The following is an 18,886-nucleotide window of genomic DNA, read 5'->3' on the forward strand; positions in this document are numbered from 1 at the left end:
TTGCTGAGAATGGATGGATCATTTGCATGCTTATTGAGTTCAATGGGATTAACTCCCCTGCAATCATGCTTAGGATAGGTGAAACTGACCACAGAGGATGGGGAGGGGAGGAGGAGGGAGGGGATGAAATGCTGAGGGGAGGACTGGGAGGGGAGCAGGCAGGATGGGGAGGGGAGGAGAAGGACAAGTTTGATCATTTGCATATTTATTAAATTCAGTGCAATTTACTCCCGTGCAATCATGCTTAGGATAGGTAAAACTGACCGGGGGGGGGGGGAGGGAGGGAAGGCTTGAGTGGGCAGGAGAGGAGGAAGGGAGAGGAGAGGAGGGGAGAGGAGAGGAGAGGAGAGGAGAAAAGCAGGTCTGATCATTTGCAGGCTTATTTTCAATGGGATTTACTCCTATGCAATCTTGGTTAGGATAGGAAACACTGACCATGGGGGAGGAGGAGGGGGAGTGGGAAGGAGCATATTGGAGGGGGGCAAAGGAAGGTGGAGGGGAGAGCAGGTTTGATCATTTGCATGCTTATATTCAATGGTATTTACTTCCATTTAAGATAGGTAAAACTGACCATGGGGAGGAGGAAGGGGAGGAGGGGGAAGGGGAAGGAGAAAGAGGGGATTGGAAGGGGATGGGGAGTGAGGGGCAAAGGAAGAGGGAGGGAAGGGGCAAGAGGAGGGGATAGGAGGAAGGAGAAGGGAGGGTGGGTTTGATTATTTGCATATTTTTTTAGTTCAGTGGGATCTATTTCTATGCAATCATGTTTGAAAATGAAAATGGACTGCCTTCAAGTCAATCCCCACCTATTGCGACCCTTTGAATTGGGTTTTCATGGTAAACAGTATTCAGAGGTGATTTCACCATTGTCTTCCTCTGAGGCTAAGACGCAGTGACTGGCCCAAGGTCACCCAGTCAGCTTCATGGCTGTGTGGGGATTCGAACCCTGGTCTCCCAGGTCGTAGTCCAACACTGACCCAGGGAAGGGGCAGGGAGTGGGAGGGGAGGACATTGGGTGGGTGGGCACTGGGCAGAAGGGAAGCCCCTTTCCCTTCCAAAAGGAAAACATTGTAAACAGAATCATTCTTTTTCAGCCTTTCCCCCACCTTTTTATTCTACAGCAGACGCATGTAGCCTCCCACCCAAATTTAAACCAAAGCTTTCCCTGGCCACATCCACACCAGGCCTTTATTTCACCTTGGATGGTCATGGCTTCTCTCAAAGAATCCTGGGAAGTGTAGTTAGTGAAGGGTGCTGAGAGTTGCTAGGAGACGCCCTGTTCCCCTCACAGACCTTCAATCAGAGTTGGCTGACTGTTAAACCATTCTCTCAGGGGAATAGGAGTCTCTTAGCACCCTTCACAAACTACACTTCCCAGGATTCTTTGAGGGAAGCCATGACCTGAACTAACATTTGCAGGAAGGGATTCTGAGGAACTGAGACAAATAGTGGTAACGAGAGAGGAAGTTCTAAGCTTAATGGACAATATAAAAACTGACAAATCACCAGGCCCGGATGGCATCCACCCGAGAGTTCTCAAAGAACTCAAAGGTGAAATTGCTGATCTGCTAACTAAAATATGTAACTTGTCCCTCGGGTCCTCCTCCGTGCCTGAGGACTGGAAAGTGGCAAATGTAACGCCAATCTTCAAAAAGGGATCCAGAGGGGATCCCGGAAATTACAGGCCAGTTAGCTTAACTTCTGTCCCTGGAAAACTGGTAGAAAGTATTGTTAAAGCTAGATTAACTAAGCACATAGAAGAACAAGCCTTTTTGAAGCAGAGCCAGCATGGCTTCTGCAAGGGAAAGTCCTGTCTCAGTAACCTATTAGAATTCTTTGAGAGTGTCAACAAGCATATAGATAGAGGTGATCCAGTGGACATAGTGTACTTAGACTTTCAAAAAGCGTTTGACAAGGTACCTCACCAAAGGCTTCTGAGGAAGCTTAGCAGTCATGGAATAGGAGGAGAGGTCCTCTTGTGGATAAGGAATTGGTTAAGAAGCAGAAAGCAAAGAGTAGGAATAAACGGACAGTTCTCCCAATGGAGGGCTATAGAAAGTGGAGTCCCTCAAGGATCGGTATTGGGACCTGTACTTTTCAACTTGTTCATTAATGACCTAGAATTAGGAGTGAGCAGTGAAGTGGCCAAGTTTGCTGACGACACTAAATTGTTCAGGGTTCTTAAAACAAAAAGGGATTGCGAAGAGCTCCAAAAAGACCTCTCCAAACTGAGTGAATGGGCGGAAAAATGGCAAATGCAATTCAATATAAACAAGTGTAAAATTATGCATATTGGAGCAAAAAATCTGAATTTCACATATACGCTCATGGGGTCTGAACTGGCGGTGACCGACCAGGAGAGAGACCTCGGGGTTGTAGTGGACAGCACGATGAAAATGTCGACCCAGTGTGCGGAAGCTGTGAAAAAGGCAAATTCCATGCTAGCAATAATTAGGAAAGGTATTGAAAATAAAACAGCCAATATCATAATGCCGTTGTATAAATCTATGGTGCGGCCGCATTTGGAATACTGTGTACAGTTCTGGTCGCCTCATCTCAAAAAGGATATTCTAGAGTTGGAAAAGGTTCAGAAGAGGGCAACCAGAATGATCAAGGGGATGGAGCAACTCCCTTACGAGGAAAGGTTGCAGCATTTGGGGCTTTTTAGTTTAGAGAAAAGGCGGGTCAGAGGAGACATGATAGAAGTGTATAAAATTATGCATGGCATTGAGAAAGTGGATAGAGAAAAGTTCTTCTCCCTCTCTCATAATACTAGAACTCGTGGACATTCAAAGAAGCTGAATGTTGGAAGATTCAGGACAGACAAAAGGAAGTACTTCTTTACTCAGCGCATAGTTAAACTATGGAATTTGCTCCCACAAGATGCAGTAATGGCCACCAGCTTGGATGGCTTTAAAAGAAGATTAAACAAATTCATGGAGGACAGGGCTATCAATGGCTACTAGCCATGATGGCTGTGCTCTGCCACCCTAGTCAGAGGCAGCATGCTTCTGAAAACCAGTTGCTGGAAGCCTCAGGAGGGGAGAGTGTTCTTGCACTCGGGTCCTGCTTGCGGGCTTCCCCCAGGCACCTGGTTGGCCACTGTGAGAACAGGATGCTGGACTAGATGGGCCACTGGCCTGATCCAGCAGGCTCTTCTTATGTTCTTATGTTCTTATGACTGTCTCACATGAAATCAAAGTCTGGTGTGGGTGTGGCCCCCTGATTAGCCAAGCCCAGCAGCTGTGAGGCTTTTAGAACTCTGACAGTTGGTTCTTACTGAGCATGCTCCGCGCTATCATTGGGTCCCAGCCAAAATTTATTAAATTAATTAAAAATCAGCCAGGCATTTTTTTAAACTTTTAAACTGCAGCAGATGAAGGTCAGAGTATGGGACAACGTCAGTATTAAGATTACAGGTATTCTGTGAACATGGCTGATTTTTAATGAATTTCAACAGATTATGAGAACTCTGGCAGAAAAAAGTCCAAAAGGGCTCTGAGGTTTTTCTCTCTCTTTTTACACTTTGAACTGTCTATTCTCTCTGACTGTTTTGTGTATTGCCGTGAAAATTGACAGGGTTGTTAAGCAAGCATTTCTGAGTTCAGGACTCAATTTAACATTGCGGAATGTGAAAAATCCCCACTGGCTATAGTATACAGCCACTCTCGTGGCTGTATAATATGCATAAGGTACTGATGTTATTAACAGGAAGAGGCTAATTTATTTGTGATTACTATCTAAAAATGATGCTTCTGCCCTCAATCCACCAGATGCCCTTCAAGATTGCAAAACAAATGATAAACATTTTCCGAGACAGCTATAATCAAATGTCTTCACCATATTTCACAGAATATAATTCACTTATATGGGAAAAGGAAACAGACACTTAGGGACATCTCTGGGTAGGTATTAAGCTAAATCTTAAAACATTCTACTTTCCCCAAGCAGTCAAGATTAAGCATGCTCCTATCTGTAAAGTCCTTCATTAGGTTCTGTTTCTTGTTGTTCTAGATTCAGGAATGTGATGCCAGAATGTGATAGAACCTTGGAAATTGGCTTACATATGTATATAATTGAACTTCTGCCATTCCCTTTTTTAACCTGACCCGTTATTAAAAATGCAAATTCCCATTTTTTTATTTTTATATTAACTATAACACAAGTCAATTATCTTTATTTTCTCACAGGTCTCTAAAATAACTCTAATTATTACTTACATTGGGATAATATTCCATCACTAATAAATATTCCATTCGTCCATCTGCAGTGAATCTCTCGTCCCCCACAATGAAGTGAGCAATATTGTCATGATTCATTAGTGGGATTCTGTATATATTTCTTTCATTGATAAAGTTTTGACGATTACTGAAAGAAAAAACTTTTACAGCCACTGGACGCTCATCTAAGGAACCTTTATACACTGCTCCATATCGTCCTCGATCAATCAGCTGTGAATTTTTTAAAAAGGAGCAATTAGGAACTTCAATGTAATACATTTTTGCCACAATACAAAGTTAAGTGCACTTAAATCAGTTGTTTCAATGAGCTTGAGCATGGTTATATCCATGATGGATTGTGGCCTTGCATTTGCAGTGTCACATTTAGCTTCCACACGCACAGCATTTAGCTCTCACTGGTATCCAAAGAGAAATAAGCACAAGAGGAAAGTGTAATTTAAAAAAAGAAAGAAGATCCCAATCACAGGATTCAAAGACATGGCTAATGTCAAGTCTAGTTTGACCCTATGAGACATGGTTTTGTTAAATTAAAATTATATTTGATTTCATTTAATTTCAAAAGCTTAAGTTACTACAAATGAGTGAATATAGTATCCACAAAATAGTTATTATTTTATATTTCTAAATGCTAGCTGAAAACACAAGCAGTTATTTATGAAAAAATATTTGAGTGACAATATTACCAGACAAACAGTGCATCCCTTTATCTTGACCTAGTTGCCAAGTAGAAAAAGGACCATCTTACTAAACAATTATCAGCCTACTTGCTGATGAAGAACCATCTTTAAATGCTCACCTGTATTTAAATTGGGTGTGAACATCTGGTGCTAAATTGATTGTACGATTCATAAATCATGTGAAAAGTAAAGACAGTTCTATACTTACCTCCAGTAGCTTCAGATTATCCAGGTCTAATGATGGTTCAGATGTTGCTGCTTCCATCATGTTCATACTGTGCAGACCTTGTTTACGATCACCTGAAGAAAGGAGATCCAGAGTTCATAGTATACATCAAAATGGCAGACAAAGTTACATGTTTTGGCAATGGATAAATCTATGCAGGAGATGTCTTTCAAACAACTCCCAAAACTTCTAAAATTGCCACTTTGTCTAGCTCTTACAGCAACCCATATTAATATGGCTGATGGATGTCAATTATATAGTTTTACATATTACCTTCCCTATGCTGAGGTTATTTGGAACAGCCAATACGTGATGTTGCTCAAGACCTTATCTGCAACATCTAAAGCACCTCACATGGATCCCGTTTTTGCTACAAGCAAAAAGCTTTTTGCTTGTTGCCACCAACAAGCTGCAGGAATGGTGCAGCACCTCTCTAAAAAGATAGACAAGGGACATGTGACAGGCCACTCTAGACATTAAAGCTTGGACATTTGTCTTGGGAATGTGGCCTTCACAGGGAAAAGGTAATTATATTGAATGCTACTGAAACTGGCAATAAATTACTATCTACATTCTGTTCTGTTAGGCAGGCTTAGGGCAGTGGTTCCCAAACATTTTCCTCCTGGGCCCCTTGAAAATTGCTGAGGGCCTAGGCAGACCACTTAGTGATTGTTCTGCCTGTTGTTTAGCAATTTTAACTCGCACAACTCTCACTCTGAGCCTCTCTCTCTTATATGCATTCTCTCTTAGTAGTGCAGGGACTAACCAAATGTCTGTTGGCAAACATGAGTATAGAGAGTTTCTCTTCTGAGATGTGTTCTTGGATAGTATCAGATATTTTCTGGCTTGGTCCCACCATCCTTACCCTGTCAGTTTCCCCCCCAAATGGCCACAAATCTACAAAATGGTCACTATGCTTCATAAATCGTCATCATAGCTTCTTTCCTCTTTCTCGCTGCTTCCTTCATTCCCATGAATTGACTCTCCACTTCTTTCAAATGCCTTCTCAGCCCCTTTTCCCTGCTCGGAGCTTTCCCCCATCTTGCCGCCAGCTGCAGCTTTATTTCTCTGAGGAAGGCAGAGCCACCTCCCCCACCCCCATCACTTCTGGTCCATCCAGCTCAACTTTCAGGTGGATTGGCGCAGTTGTTGCACCTGCTGTTCTGTACACACCTGTAGCTATGCCACTCTGCAGAGTTGCTGCAGTGGACCACCTGAATTAAGCTCAAGGACCATCAGTGGTCCACAAACCACACTTTAGGAACTTACTTATTAGATTTATATCCCGGCCTTCCTCCCAGTAAGAGCCCAGGGCAGCAAACTCAGGGGACAATTTCTTAAACATTATTTTTATATTTTAAAAATTACATTGCCACACAGAAGAATAAGTAACCTGGGCGTTACTACCACAACAAAAATAAAAACCGACACAACACTCATAAAAACTTACCTGCAAGCATCCTATATCCAAAGAAAAGAGCAACCACCAAAACAGCCAATACAGATACTGATGCCAGAGCAATGACAATTGTCTCCTCTCGGTGAAGCGAATGAGATGAATCTGAAAGAAATCCATCTATGATTACTTCTTCATACAACACAAGTTTTTAGAAAGAATCAGAATACCCAGGTGAAAACAAATGAGACTGCATTATTACTCTGGTGATTGTGTCACCTACCTGTAACATCTATTTTTTTAAAAAAAAAATCTTAAAATTGCTTCAGTTACAGGCGAGAATCTAGCTATTACTCATTTTAGTAATTCAACTCTTTCCAAAGATGGCAAGGTGCACAATACTGCTCCTTAGAATACTATTTTTATATGCTGACAAACTACAGTCTTCAGTAGAGTCAACTAATAAACTTGTTCCAAGACTATTGTTTAAAAGGCAAGAATGAGAGGTTTTTAAGAAATTAAAAATGGCTTTCAGTTTCTAGTTATGAATAAGTTCATATTGAATACATCAGAACAGAAAATATTACATGCCAGTATTTTACCAGCATTCCTCTTATTGAGATGCACCATCTCAATACACGGTTTTGGTATTTGCTGCCATCTTTTGATGGGATAGCTGTCGAGTTTTAGTGTAGATAGTTTTAATTCTGTTATAGCTTTTAAAATTGTTGTTACTTCACAGAAGTGCTGAAGGCCAGAATATTAATAACAACAGCAACAACCCATCAGTTTGGGAGCAAAATGGAGCCAACCCAAAATAAGGTAGTGGTACCTTTACCAGTGTTCCAATCACTTCCAGCCATTCTAGTAGATGCAACATCCATTTACACATCTCAAATTACACAACCACTTACAGGAGGACTTATTGAAACCCACTTCCACACATTAGAAACTCCAGGCAGTCTGTATCTTCCACATTCTCCATAATAAATATTCATTCATTCATTCATTCATTCGATTTATACCCCCCCCTCTTCTCAGAAGGAGCACTGGGTGGCAAATAAACAACGAAACACTTAAAACATGTATAAAACATCTAAAAAGCAAGCATCTTTAAAAACAAACAAAACATATTTCAAAACATCTTAAAAACAAAGCAGCTTTTAAAAAATCTTAAAAACCCAACACAGATGCAGACTGGGATAAAGTCTCTTAAATTTTAGCCTCCTTCAACACAGAAAGTGTTTATTTTCAGCCTTGCTATGAAGAGAGAGAGATAGGAATAGCTATAGGGTAGAATGATGCTCCCTTCCCTCTGGCTCTCACACATAACCTACTGCTATTTAGCTCTCTGATAGTTAATGGGTTGAATCCAGTGTCTCATCTACAAATGCAAGTGCTCCTTTCATTCACAGAAGTCCAGCAGAGGCTCCCAGCTTGAGAAATGATTTTTCCAATTGCCCCTTTGCTGCCTCTTACACTGCTCTGGACAGTACCCCAACACTTTGGGACAGATTTTCAGAGGGCACAGGGGGAAAAGAGGTCAGCTAAAATCACTTGCCTGCCATCTTTGTCCAGTGCATGCAGAACTCTGCTGAGCACAAGCCTAAATCCTACCTACTGGTCACATCAAACACCCTCTTCTTACATGCAGAACACCACGCTGACATATTTTCTCAATGCAGTCTCCCCCAAAGTAAGGGATTTTGACTCTGTGGCTCCCCTGATCAGAAGTAACTTTCTTCTTCTGTCCTTAAAACTGGTTTTGCCAGCCTCCACTACCAATCCCACCCCTTCCCAAACAGCCAATAGCAGTGCTTTTCTGATAAATAAAAAAGCAGTGCTGGTACTCATATCTTGATAAAAGTACCAAGTACAAAATGGATAGCATGGGCAGTAAAAAAAAAAGAGGTGCTGGTACTCCATACCAGTGAGAACTGTCACACACACACAAAAGCTCTGGTCACTAGCTACCTCTATTTCCCACTATCTTTCCATGCCTAACACTTCTAGCTCTTTGTGTGCACATTTTGCCACTAACTGCAATGCTTAGGCTAATCAGGATGCAGTTCCTCACAGTTACCTAAAAACCTAAATTTAAGAGGCAAAGATCACAAAGATTCTTGTTGACTTTATCTCCTGGTCACAGGGCATATGAAATTACTTCAGGAGTTAAAGACAAAAGCCAGTCTCTAGCTGGATGACCTTTACATAAAATAATGGCTGTTGTGCAAAGCTGCTCTGTAGAACAATGCTCCTAGTTGTTAAGTTGGTTTGAATTGTGTTTGGCTTAGACACACTGTAAACTTATTTGTATCTTCATCCTGTTTGTATTTGTTAGGATTTCAAAGAGGAAGAAAATTAGAATATGATTGGGCTTCATTTCCTAGGGCTCATCCAGACGACTGCAAAATGTGTGACACGCCCGCTATGTGTGATTATTTTTCGGTCGTCCAAATGACGTCTCATGCTGTTACGCATTTTCGCAGATTAAATCCACTCCTTGCAATACCGGCAAAAATGCGATTTGCTGTTTAAAATTGGGAATCATCCACTGTGCCTTCAGGAGTTAGGATGCAATACCGCGGACTTTACAGCTGATGGGCGGTTCTTGGGCATTTCCCCTTGCCCCTTCTCCTCATTCAAGCCAATCACATATCTGCACTTTTGCGCATGTGCGAGAATAAGCCCGGGAAAATTGAACCAATCATCGCAATGGTGGGGTGTTGGGGGGTGTCTGCAACTACTGCGCAGATGCATTTTATTTTTTGCCAGCCTGCAAACTGGGCGGCTGCTCTGGGTGAGATCTGCAATGCACAGCAAGCGAGAAAGGGTGGATGGTCGGTTTCAGCCTGCCTCCAGAAAGCTTTGTCAATTTCATTGTACTTGCTGGAGTTTTTGCTTCAAATCAGAAAAGCATACATTTGTTTAAGTGTAATATCGCAAATACAAACAAGAAAAGGGCTTCTGGTCGGTTTCAAGCCTGCTCAGGAAAGCTTTGTCAATTTCATTCTCCGGGAGAAGGAGGGGGGGGTGACACGTTTCTTGCTTTTTTGGAGAAATAAGTGCAATTGCCAGCGTGTGTATTTCCTTAAATATCAATAAAGGCAGAAAAGCATACATGTTTAAGTGTAATATCGCAAATACAAACAAGGCAGGCGTGAAACGGACCAGCAGCCTTTCCTTGAGGTGAGAACTCCTTTACAGCCATATTGTGCTTCGTTGCAAAGGGGGACAGGAGCATACGTAATTTTTTTCCTGACCAATTGGTTGATAGGGGGAAGTTTTAGAGGTGGAGCTTGGAAAAAACGAAAAGAATGTAGGGGTCTTACCGCTGCATGTGCGGGTGCAAAAAAGCATTTTTTTTTAATTGGGAAAGAGCGAACTAAAAGGCAAAGTGAGGACTATCAGATGACAAACCGAATATGGAAACCGTGGATTATCCCACTCCGTTTGGATAAACCCCTAGTAAATCCAGGTTATGATTTAGAGAGAGAGCAGAAATGAAGCTTCATCCTGCCTTTGTCTCAGACTCTGCAGCAATAAGTTGATTTTTTTGGTTACAGAATAAATTTCACTGACCTTTTTATTGCAATTTTATTTCTCATTTATTAGCACTAATCAACTACACTAGTTGAGAAAATCATAATGACTAGTGGAAACTCTGAGTTTAGTTGCTTTAATTTTAATTGTTTTTGTGCTACAGTTGCAATGCATTTATTAGCCATGTTACATGGTTCAACAGAGAATCATCATTCAGGCTGAAATCCCTAATCCAAAAGAATTTTGTTTCCATGTTAGATAAGACATTCTGTGAAGAAGCAGTGAATACTGCCTGGCACCATCACTGTTATCTTTTCGGCGCCAGGTCAAGACTTTCCTCTTCTCCCAGGCATTTTAGCATGTGTTTTTTAAAATTGTTTTAAATTTTTTAAAGTGTGTTTTAAATTGTTTTTAAAAGATGTGTTTTAAACTTGTATATTTGTTTTTAATGTTTTTAGTTTCTGTAAACCACCCAGAGAGCTTCGGCTATGGAGTGGTATACAAATACAATAAATAAATAAATAAAAATAAATAAATAAATAAATAATAAAATAAAATCAAACTGCAAGTAGTTATCTATAAAGTCTTAAGCAGTTTGAGACCATGATATTAGACGGAGTACCTTCTCCCACAGAGATAATCACCCAAAGGGAAACTGATATGTTGAAACTGGAGAGTTTGGCTGGGCAGAGGACCAGATGAAGGAATGAAGGAACCCAGATGAAGGAACCCTTAGGTGTCTACACCCACATCTATCACCTGGCCAAATGGCCACCATGTAAGACCTGCACTTATATGGCACTTAAGAGATTATCTACATTTGTAGCTGATCTCCAGCCACAAGCAAATTCAAGGGGAGGGGGTCATTTTTATTGATCAGGAAAATTAGAGTAGGTGGGCCTCATGTAGTCTTAGAACTGGTTCATCATCAAGGTCAACATATATTTTATCAAATAGAACCTCAATATTTGAAGATTTTAGTTGATTCTGGGATCTTATAATTTGAGGTTTTTCCCTGAATCATTGTGGCTAGAATACAAATAACATAGAAAGAGGTAATGACATCATGGTTCTTCATTTTCCACTAAATATTCCTGCAGTTACAATATGGCTTTTTTTTAAACTGACTTGCTGGCTTTTCCAGAGTTCTCACAGTGTCATTTTCCCATGAGTGGAAGTATGTGTGACCAGTTGCTCTAGAACAACTTAATTTGGTCCTGAGCAGTCTAATCATTCTGACAAAACTAGAAAGTTTATCTGGAATTACTGAGTTTCATAAAAACACACTCTAAGACTTCATTAGCTTCTGTGTGATATTGTATGAAGCTAGGGGCACAATCTAGGTCTTATATATGATGGTCTGAGATTAGGTGGATCCGCAGATACCTGGCTGAGCCGGCTGGGTCCCAGCTCAGCCAGACTACAGTAGCAGAAGCCCTCCTCCCAGGGCAGCTGTGGTACAGCCACAGCACAGCCGGCTCAACCTGGCTCAGCCAGGGATCCACTGGAGAAGCCCAGCCCAGTGTAGGAAGCCAGCAAAAGCTGGCACAAGGCCTCAAAAAGAAGTATTCCAGGAGCGTATCGGGGAGGAGCTGAGGGGGTGATTACAATACATCCAGGCCCCGTTTGGCTCCCTTCCACGGCTGTCTGTCCTGGCAGCCAGTACTCCAGGAAAAGGGGTGGTGGAAGGAAACTGTATTTTGTTTCCTTCTGCTGTGCCCTGCCAGCGCAGCCGGAGTCCTTCCCTCTCAGAGGCCTCTGAACGGCAGCTGGATATGGCAGTGCCTTCCGCCAGCTCTGCTCCCGCCGGCCTCAAACAAGATGGATTGCACTACAGATTTCAAACAAAATGAAGAATGCTCACATATAAAGAGGTACCAGTTTAATAAAATCTGTTTCACAGATTTAATAAATGCTAAGCAGTTCAATATTTGGTTTAATTAAAATCAGTTTCTTAAGCCATTACCCAATACTTATGACTCAGCTTCTTCCAAGGTCAGATTAGTTGCATTCTGGGACACCTTGTGGCATTTCCCCTCAATTTAATAATGTAAGCTAATTATAGCAATCTTTAATTAAGTGCAGTTTATGATTAAGCAGAACAAATTGAATTGCTGGGAAAAAATTGAAATCCTTGCACATAGCACAGTATCTATCAGCTGCTATCCCAGCCTTGCAAGTCCTCAAAAAAGATTACTAACATGCCCAAAAGAATTGTTACTTCACACTCACAGAGCTACAGTAATCATATTGAGATGGTTCACATGTAATGCCAAACCATGGTTTGGCACTACAGGAGTGTGTCCTGTGCTCACATATTCCCTCTCTTCCATTCACACTCCATTTCAACCATTGTTTGCCATTACCAGCAAACTACGGTCTGCTCTTTCCCCAGCAAACAAAATGACAAAATGACTACAAACTATGGTTTGCAATTCTAGTTTGGAGTAAAAACAAAGCACAAGAAGCAAGCACCCCAGCACAAGAATGATTTCCATAGTACCAAAGCTAGGCTGGTGCTGCATCCAAACCGAGCCACTGCACAGCCTACAATAGATACGCAACTTTTGTAAAGCTTCCCAGCTGGTCATGAATTAAACACAAGAGGCTATTTACAAAACTGTATTATACCTTTTGAAATCTTTGTGGAAGTGTAACAGCTTCAGTGTCCATTCTGGCCATGGAAGAAACAGGTTTCAACTCTGCTTCTCCAAGTATTTGTCATTGGGCAGTCTCTGTCTCTGTCTCCCAGAATCATACTGCCTCAGAGTTATTGTGATGGGATGGGAAATAAATAATCTGTCACTAACAAGATTTTAAAAAATCAAGTCTACAAAAATAAACAAAAAAAGTTTTACTGATTTATGAGCTGCCTCATCCTTCATTACAAACTTAACCAAATACAGACTTCATATGATATAATTTGATTGTTTCTAGCGTTGCATGCTCAATACTGTTTCATGTATTCTTGGCCTTAAAATGCAAATTGGGTTGCTCTATAGAAGACAGAGAAGATGACATTCAGGATAGTTGGCAAAACATTTTTCTGAATGTCTTAAGTTAAATGAGTTCTGTAACAAAAAAAACTGCATGTTGTGTACAAATCCTGTTTTACAGTGAAAGTTTGCATAGATCTGTATGCATTTATAAAAGAAATGTTTTATTTATATTTTAAGATCATTTATACTACACCTTTGTTTTTGTTTTTAAAAGCCACTTAAAAGCCAAAAATATTTAAAACAGGAAGAAACCAAACACAGAACCTTAAAAAGCAGGTTCAACTATCAACTATGTGATAATCAGTGTCCCTGTAAAAATAATTCACTAAACAACTCTCTTTGTTTTAGGAGTAGCTGACAGTAACATTAAGGAATGTATCTGCCATGTATAATAGCCCCTTATTCAGAAACTTCAGAGCTTCCTAGCTGTCCCTGTCTTTTAAGAGTCCGTATTAGATGAAGAATATTGTTTTTCATTCTTCCCCCATAAATCAATTTTTAGTAGCATTACATGTGAAGAATTTCTCAGGTTCTTAAAAGAAACATGATGCAGTTTCATTTAAAATACACTTATTTTTGGATTTTCACTCACAGGCAAAAAAACTCTTGCGGTTTAAGAATGTACTTATAGCCAACAGATATTTCTATCAAACTTTAAAAAGCAGGGAAATTGGGCAGCTATAGTGAATGCACCAGGGGAACAGGAGAACTGACCTCCTCTCTGAGATATTGTACTGCCCTACAAATTTGTCAAAATGCAAACACAATTTGGGTTGGTATTTCACAGTCCAATTCACTTTCTGTGTAGCTTGGGAGAAATCGGTAACATGTGCCTCTGAGCATATGGTGAGTGGTGGCAACACCTGCCATCTCCAAAGATGGAGAATTACATTTTTGTATGTTTGTTGGTGTTCTTCTTACTTTGCTTCTTTCCTGTATTAATACTGTTTCTACAGAGAATCTAACCTAGAAAATTATATTTCTCTCATTATTCATCCTAGAAATGTGTGTCAAATTTATTTTTATTAATTTCAAAGCCTTTTTATTGGTCAATGTCATATGATGGTGAAGATAGCCTTTTGCGTTTCAAACTGGAAGTTATGTTCTATTTCTATTTTGGGTGCATTAACAGTTGAATCTGAAACTGCACTTTGATGTAAAATCAAACTGATTACAATATGTTGCTACTTAATTAATGAATCTAGCTGTTGGAAAAAACAAACTTGGCCTGCCCAAGATGCATGTGTTCAGCCTGCTATGTTTAAACCACTCCACTTAAGGAACAGTGGGCATGGTCAATTAAAAACATAGCATATGCCTAGAATTTTGCTAGAATATATTTCACCTCCCACTGTTTTATCTTGTGCAAACTGAGACACTCCTCATGTCCATTGGAAACTATTCTGCAGAATAGCCAGTGCCATTATTCCACAATTGGTTTTGGAGATTTTTTAGTGTTGCAAAGTGTTGCTGTACTTCACATATTCACAGAAACAGAAGCAAAAGAGAATGATTTACTATAGGAAACTTCACTAAAATTGAACTATATCAACTATCTTAATTCTTCCAATCTACACAGCAAGTGGATTGGACTCTGAAAGATCAACCCAAACTGTGTTTGCATTTTAGTTAGTGAAGGGTGCTGAGAGTTGCTAGGACAGGCCCTGTTCCCCTCACAGAGCTTCAATCAGAGCGGCTGACTGTTAATCCACTCTGGCCACTGGAGCTCTGTCAGGGGAATAGGAGTCTCCTCTCAGCACCTTTCACAAACTACACTTTCCAGGATTCTTTGGGGGATGCCATGACTGTCTAAAGTGAAATAAAGGTTTAGTGTGGATGTGGCCACCTGATTAGGCAAGCCAAGCAGCTATGAGTCTGGCTTTGAGAACACTGACAGTTGGTTGTTACTGAGCATGCCCAGCTTTACGATTGAGTTCAAGGTTAAATTTTTAAATTTAAAATCAACTAGGGATTTTTTAACCTTTAAACTGCAGAAGATGAAGGTCAGCATATGGGGCAAGGTCAGTAATAGGATTACAGGTACTATGTGAACATGGTTGATTTTTAATTAATTTCACAAATTATGAGAACTCTTGACAGAAAAAAGTCCAAAATGGGTCTGGGTTTTTTTCTTTCTCTTTTTACACTTTGAATTCTCGATTTTCTCTGACTGTTTTGTGTATCACCATTAAAATTTAGAGGGTTGTTAAGCAAGCGTTTCTGAGTTCAGGACTGTAAGTTTTGTAATGGTTTGTTTCAAAATGAGGTTATGGGAAGCATCAGAATGGTGTGGGGGTATTTTCAATTTAGCATTGTAGCTGTATAATTAAGACAGAAATGAAGATATAGCTATAGAGTGTGTTTGTAATCTTTGTGCTAAGCAGATATGTCACTCTGCCTGTGGGATTCCCAGAGCCATCAAGGTGGCCACTGAATGAAATCACATGTTATGCTAGATGGACCTGTGGCCTGGTTCAGATATAATGCTATACTTTTGGTTATCCCAGAGATAGACAGCATGATGCCCTCCAGATGTTGTTGGAACGCAACTCCCATCATCCTTTACCACTGGTCATGCTAGCTTTGCCTGATGGGGAGTCAGGAATCCATTATCATATGGAGGGCACCACATGGCCTACCCCTGGTTTAATACCATGAAGCCTTGGGTTCACAGGCTCCCCTCTCCTGTTGGGGTGGGGGTGGGGTTAAAGCTTTTATGTGAGGTATAGAATAAACTGCAAGTTCCATTACACATTATTATGGGAAACTACGGTCTGTTCCAAACTGTGAATAGAAGTTTTCAAACTTTCTCCCTTTGCGTGCAAAAGAGATGGGGAAGGGGAAATGGGGAGCATGCAAGCCCAAAGCTTGTGCCTGCTCATCATCATAACATTAATAATGATTTAGCATTATGTCTGAACCAGACCTTGATCCCATGGAGCAGGAGTATTATATTCTTTATCAAGATACTATGGATATTTGGAAAGAAAATTTATTTTATCCTATACCAAATTCACTGTAATACATTTGTAAAATGTTTTATGGCACTGGTTGATTTTATATTGAATTTAATTTGTAGTTCAAAAAATACCTACACCATGTGGTTGAAACAAAAGATTTATTTTTCTAATATACATGTTAAGAAATGGACAATATGTTTCATATATATATATATATGGTCACCGAAATTAAGTGTACATTGATGTATTTAGAAGGATGTCGCTTTGAAGACAAAGGATCTATTCCATAACAACTTTTTCCACCACAGAGTAACAGTGAAAGAGCTCCCAAAAAAAGCCTTACAATCAGAATGTAACGTCTACATGGATTTTGCAGTATACATTTCTAAGCAAGACACCAAGATTCCTGCTCAAAAATGTTTCCTGTACAATTCGTATGGATTTTGCCTTATTCCACAGTGGGAAAAAAATAGTTTGGAATCGACCAAAGGTGTTTTTAGTAACTTCATTTTTAAAATGTAACAAGTTCTCTTTTTCAGGTTTTTAGTTACAAAATCTGCCTATTGCTGGGCACATGTAAGAAGGCTGTAAAGTACTATTCATTATCAAAGGCCATTTCCCTAGCCCCACAAGGTCAAGATGAAGCAATAAAATTTTCTGGTGATGCAAGTGCTAGGGACAATTGTTGTAGCATAGTAATGGTTCCAGAATGGCTTGGTAGTATGTTAGTGACTTGCTCTTCAACATTTCACAGATTGCTGGGCATGGCTGGAAGATGAGGCCTGGTGGATCAGTAAGCAGAGCAAAACAGACTGTAAGATGTGTCACAAGAAGAAAGCAGGAACTAATGTGCATTCTGAATAGGTAATTCCAGATAGCATAAGCATAGCCTACAAAGCAGCCATTTATACCAGTCCTACTTAGTCTAGATTAAATCCATTTGCTTGTGCACATCCACTCCTTCATTGATCAGATTCCAGTTCAGGACCTCCCACTGCCTCCTGGAATCTTATAAAAAGGAGATAGAGTTGGGGTTGTCATCAGAATACTGGTAGCACCCAACACCAAGCTTCCAGATACCATCTCCTAACAGTTTCATTAAGATGTAAGGCTGCAATCCAATACATACTTACCTGGCAGTAAGTCACATTGAACCCAATGGAGCTAACTTCTGAGTAGACATGTATTGGCCTGCAATGTTATTCATAGTCAGTTTTCTTTATATATCCCAGTTTCACAGATTTGTGCTCAAAGCAGTTTACAAATAGTAAGAGTCTAAATACTAATTACAATAGCCATAATGAAAATGCATTACTACATGACTAACAGTTCAAGAATTAACATTTCATTTAAAACACATCAAAGAAAATTAAGTAAGTATAAAGCTTACTAATAAGGCAATTCTTAATATCCCCAAGTAGTCCTAAGGCTAATGACAGTAATTATGACTAATCCCTTCACCAACATTTTTATGTTGCCCCCCACCCACAGGTCTTCTGCCAGCTGCTTTCTTATGAAGGTTCCTGGTGCCACAGAATGAGAGACATAGCAAGTGGAAGTAGCTATCCCCTGATGACAAACACAATATGTCTCTCCTCTCCATATGTTGAACAACACAGAGGACAAGATGGCCCATGTAGCCATGGGGCTACGTTATAGTACCCCAATACCAGCTTTTGGAATCCGCATTCCATGATGTTTGAACCATTGCAGAATGGCTAGAGAACACAAAGCAGCAAATAAAGATGGTGCCCCAGTGTGGTGCAGTGGTTAGAGTGTTGGGACTGAGACCTGGGAGACCAGGGTTAAAATCCCTACTCAGCCATGAAGCTCACTGAGTGGCCTTGGGCCAGTCACTATCTCTCAGTTTAATCTACTTCACAGGGTTGTTTTGAGGATAAAATGGACAGAAGGAAAAGCATGCACGCTACCTTTATGTACCTCACCTTGTTAATCCAAAACTAAAGTCAATAAGACTAGTTGTGGTGTACAACATACCATTTGGCCTGTACAGGAGGGCCCCGCTTCCCAGCGCTTCGCTTCCCGGCATTCTGCTAATGCGGCAGCTTTCATTCCCCATTTTAAAGCCGATTTTGCCGCTTCTGCGGCATTTTCGTGTTATTTTTGTGCAACGCGCCCCATTATACTCAATGGGGTTCCGCTTTACGGCGATTTCCGCTTTACGGTGGGGGTCCGGAACAGAACCTGCCGTATAAGCGGGGCCCGCCTGTAATCAGAATTATTTCCTCAAATACGTAAGTAAAACTTCCAAACAACATTACATGTCCATCATATATAACACTGTGTCCATATGCTCACATCCTCACCAACAAAGTGGAGATAACTGGGGATTGATCCTATGGCCCCTCAAGGGGGTTAAGTTCCAGCAAAGTAACTCTTTAAAAGTATTTTGCTGACACTGATATCAAAGGCTTCTTTGCCCCACATATTGTTCCAGTCTACCCACTCAATATCGATTCCTAGATTATCTTCCCAAATCTGTTTCAAAGCTTGAAAAATACCTGTGTGGAAATCACGTAAACTCTTTTACAATATAGACACATGTATGCCACCTGAAGTTCCTTGAGGGAAAGGTGAGATATAAATGTAATAAAATAAATAAATAAATAAATAAAACATGCATTGTGCCTTTTACTACTGGAGCAAAAATACCCAGTTCTCACTTTCTGATAGGGATACATGCTTCCACACCTGAAGATTTGAAGTACAGCATCTCCCATTATAAAAATTAAGCACTATAATTTGAAAGTGGCATGCTGAGCCTTGGTATCTGAAAAGCCTGAAAATACTTAATGAGAAAGGAGAATGCAAATTACTAAGCCAGCA

General features: G+C 40.4%; 1 protein-coding gene across 2 annotated transcripts in view; it reads right to left on the reverse strand.

Moving 5' to 3' along the window:
- Positions 1–18,886, reverse strand: part of BMPR2 (bone morphogenetic protein receptor type 2) — a 142,459-nt gene that overhangs the window by 23,073 nt on the left and 100,500 nt on the right. For both annotated transcript variants that reach the window (XM_061607967.1, XM_061607966.1), the window contains exons 4-6: positions 6,592–6,702; positions 5,124–5,215; positions 4,218–4,448 (exon numbers count right to left, since the gene is read on the reverse strand). In XM_061607967.1, the coding sequence (XP_061463951.1) occupies positions 4,218–4,448; positions 5,124–5,215; positions 6,592–6,702 (434 nt within the window). The remainder of the gene's footprint in view (positions 1–4,217; positions 4,449–5,123; positions 5,216–6,591; positions 6,703–18,886) is intronic.

This window comes from Rhineura floridana, chromosome 2 (genome assembly GCF_030035675.1).
Source record: "Rhineura floridana isolate rRhiFlo1 chromosome 2, rRhiFlo1.hap2, whole genome shotgun sequence".
Classification (NCBI taxonomy): domain Eukaryota; kingdom Metazoa; phylum Chordata; class Lepidosauria; order Squamata; family Rhineuridae; genus Rhineura; species Rhineura floridana.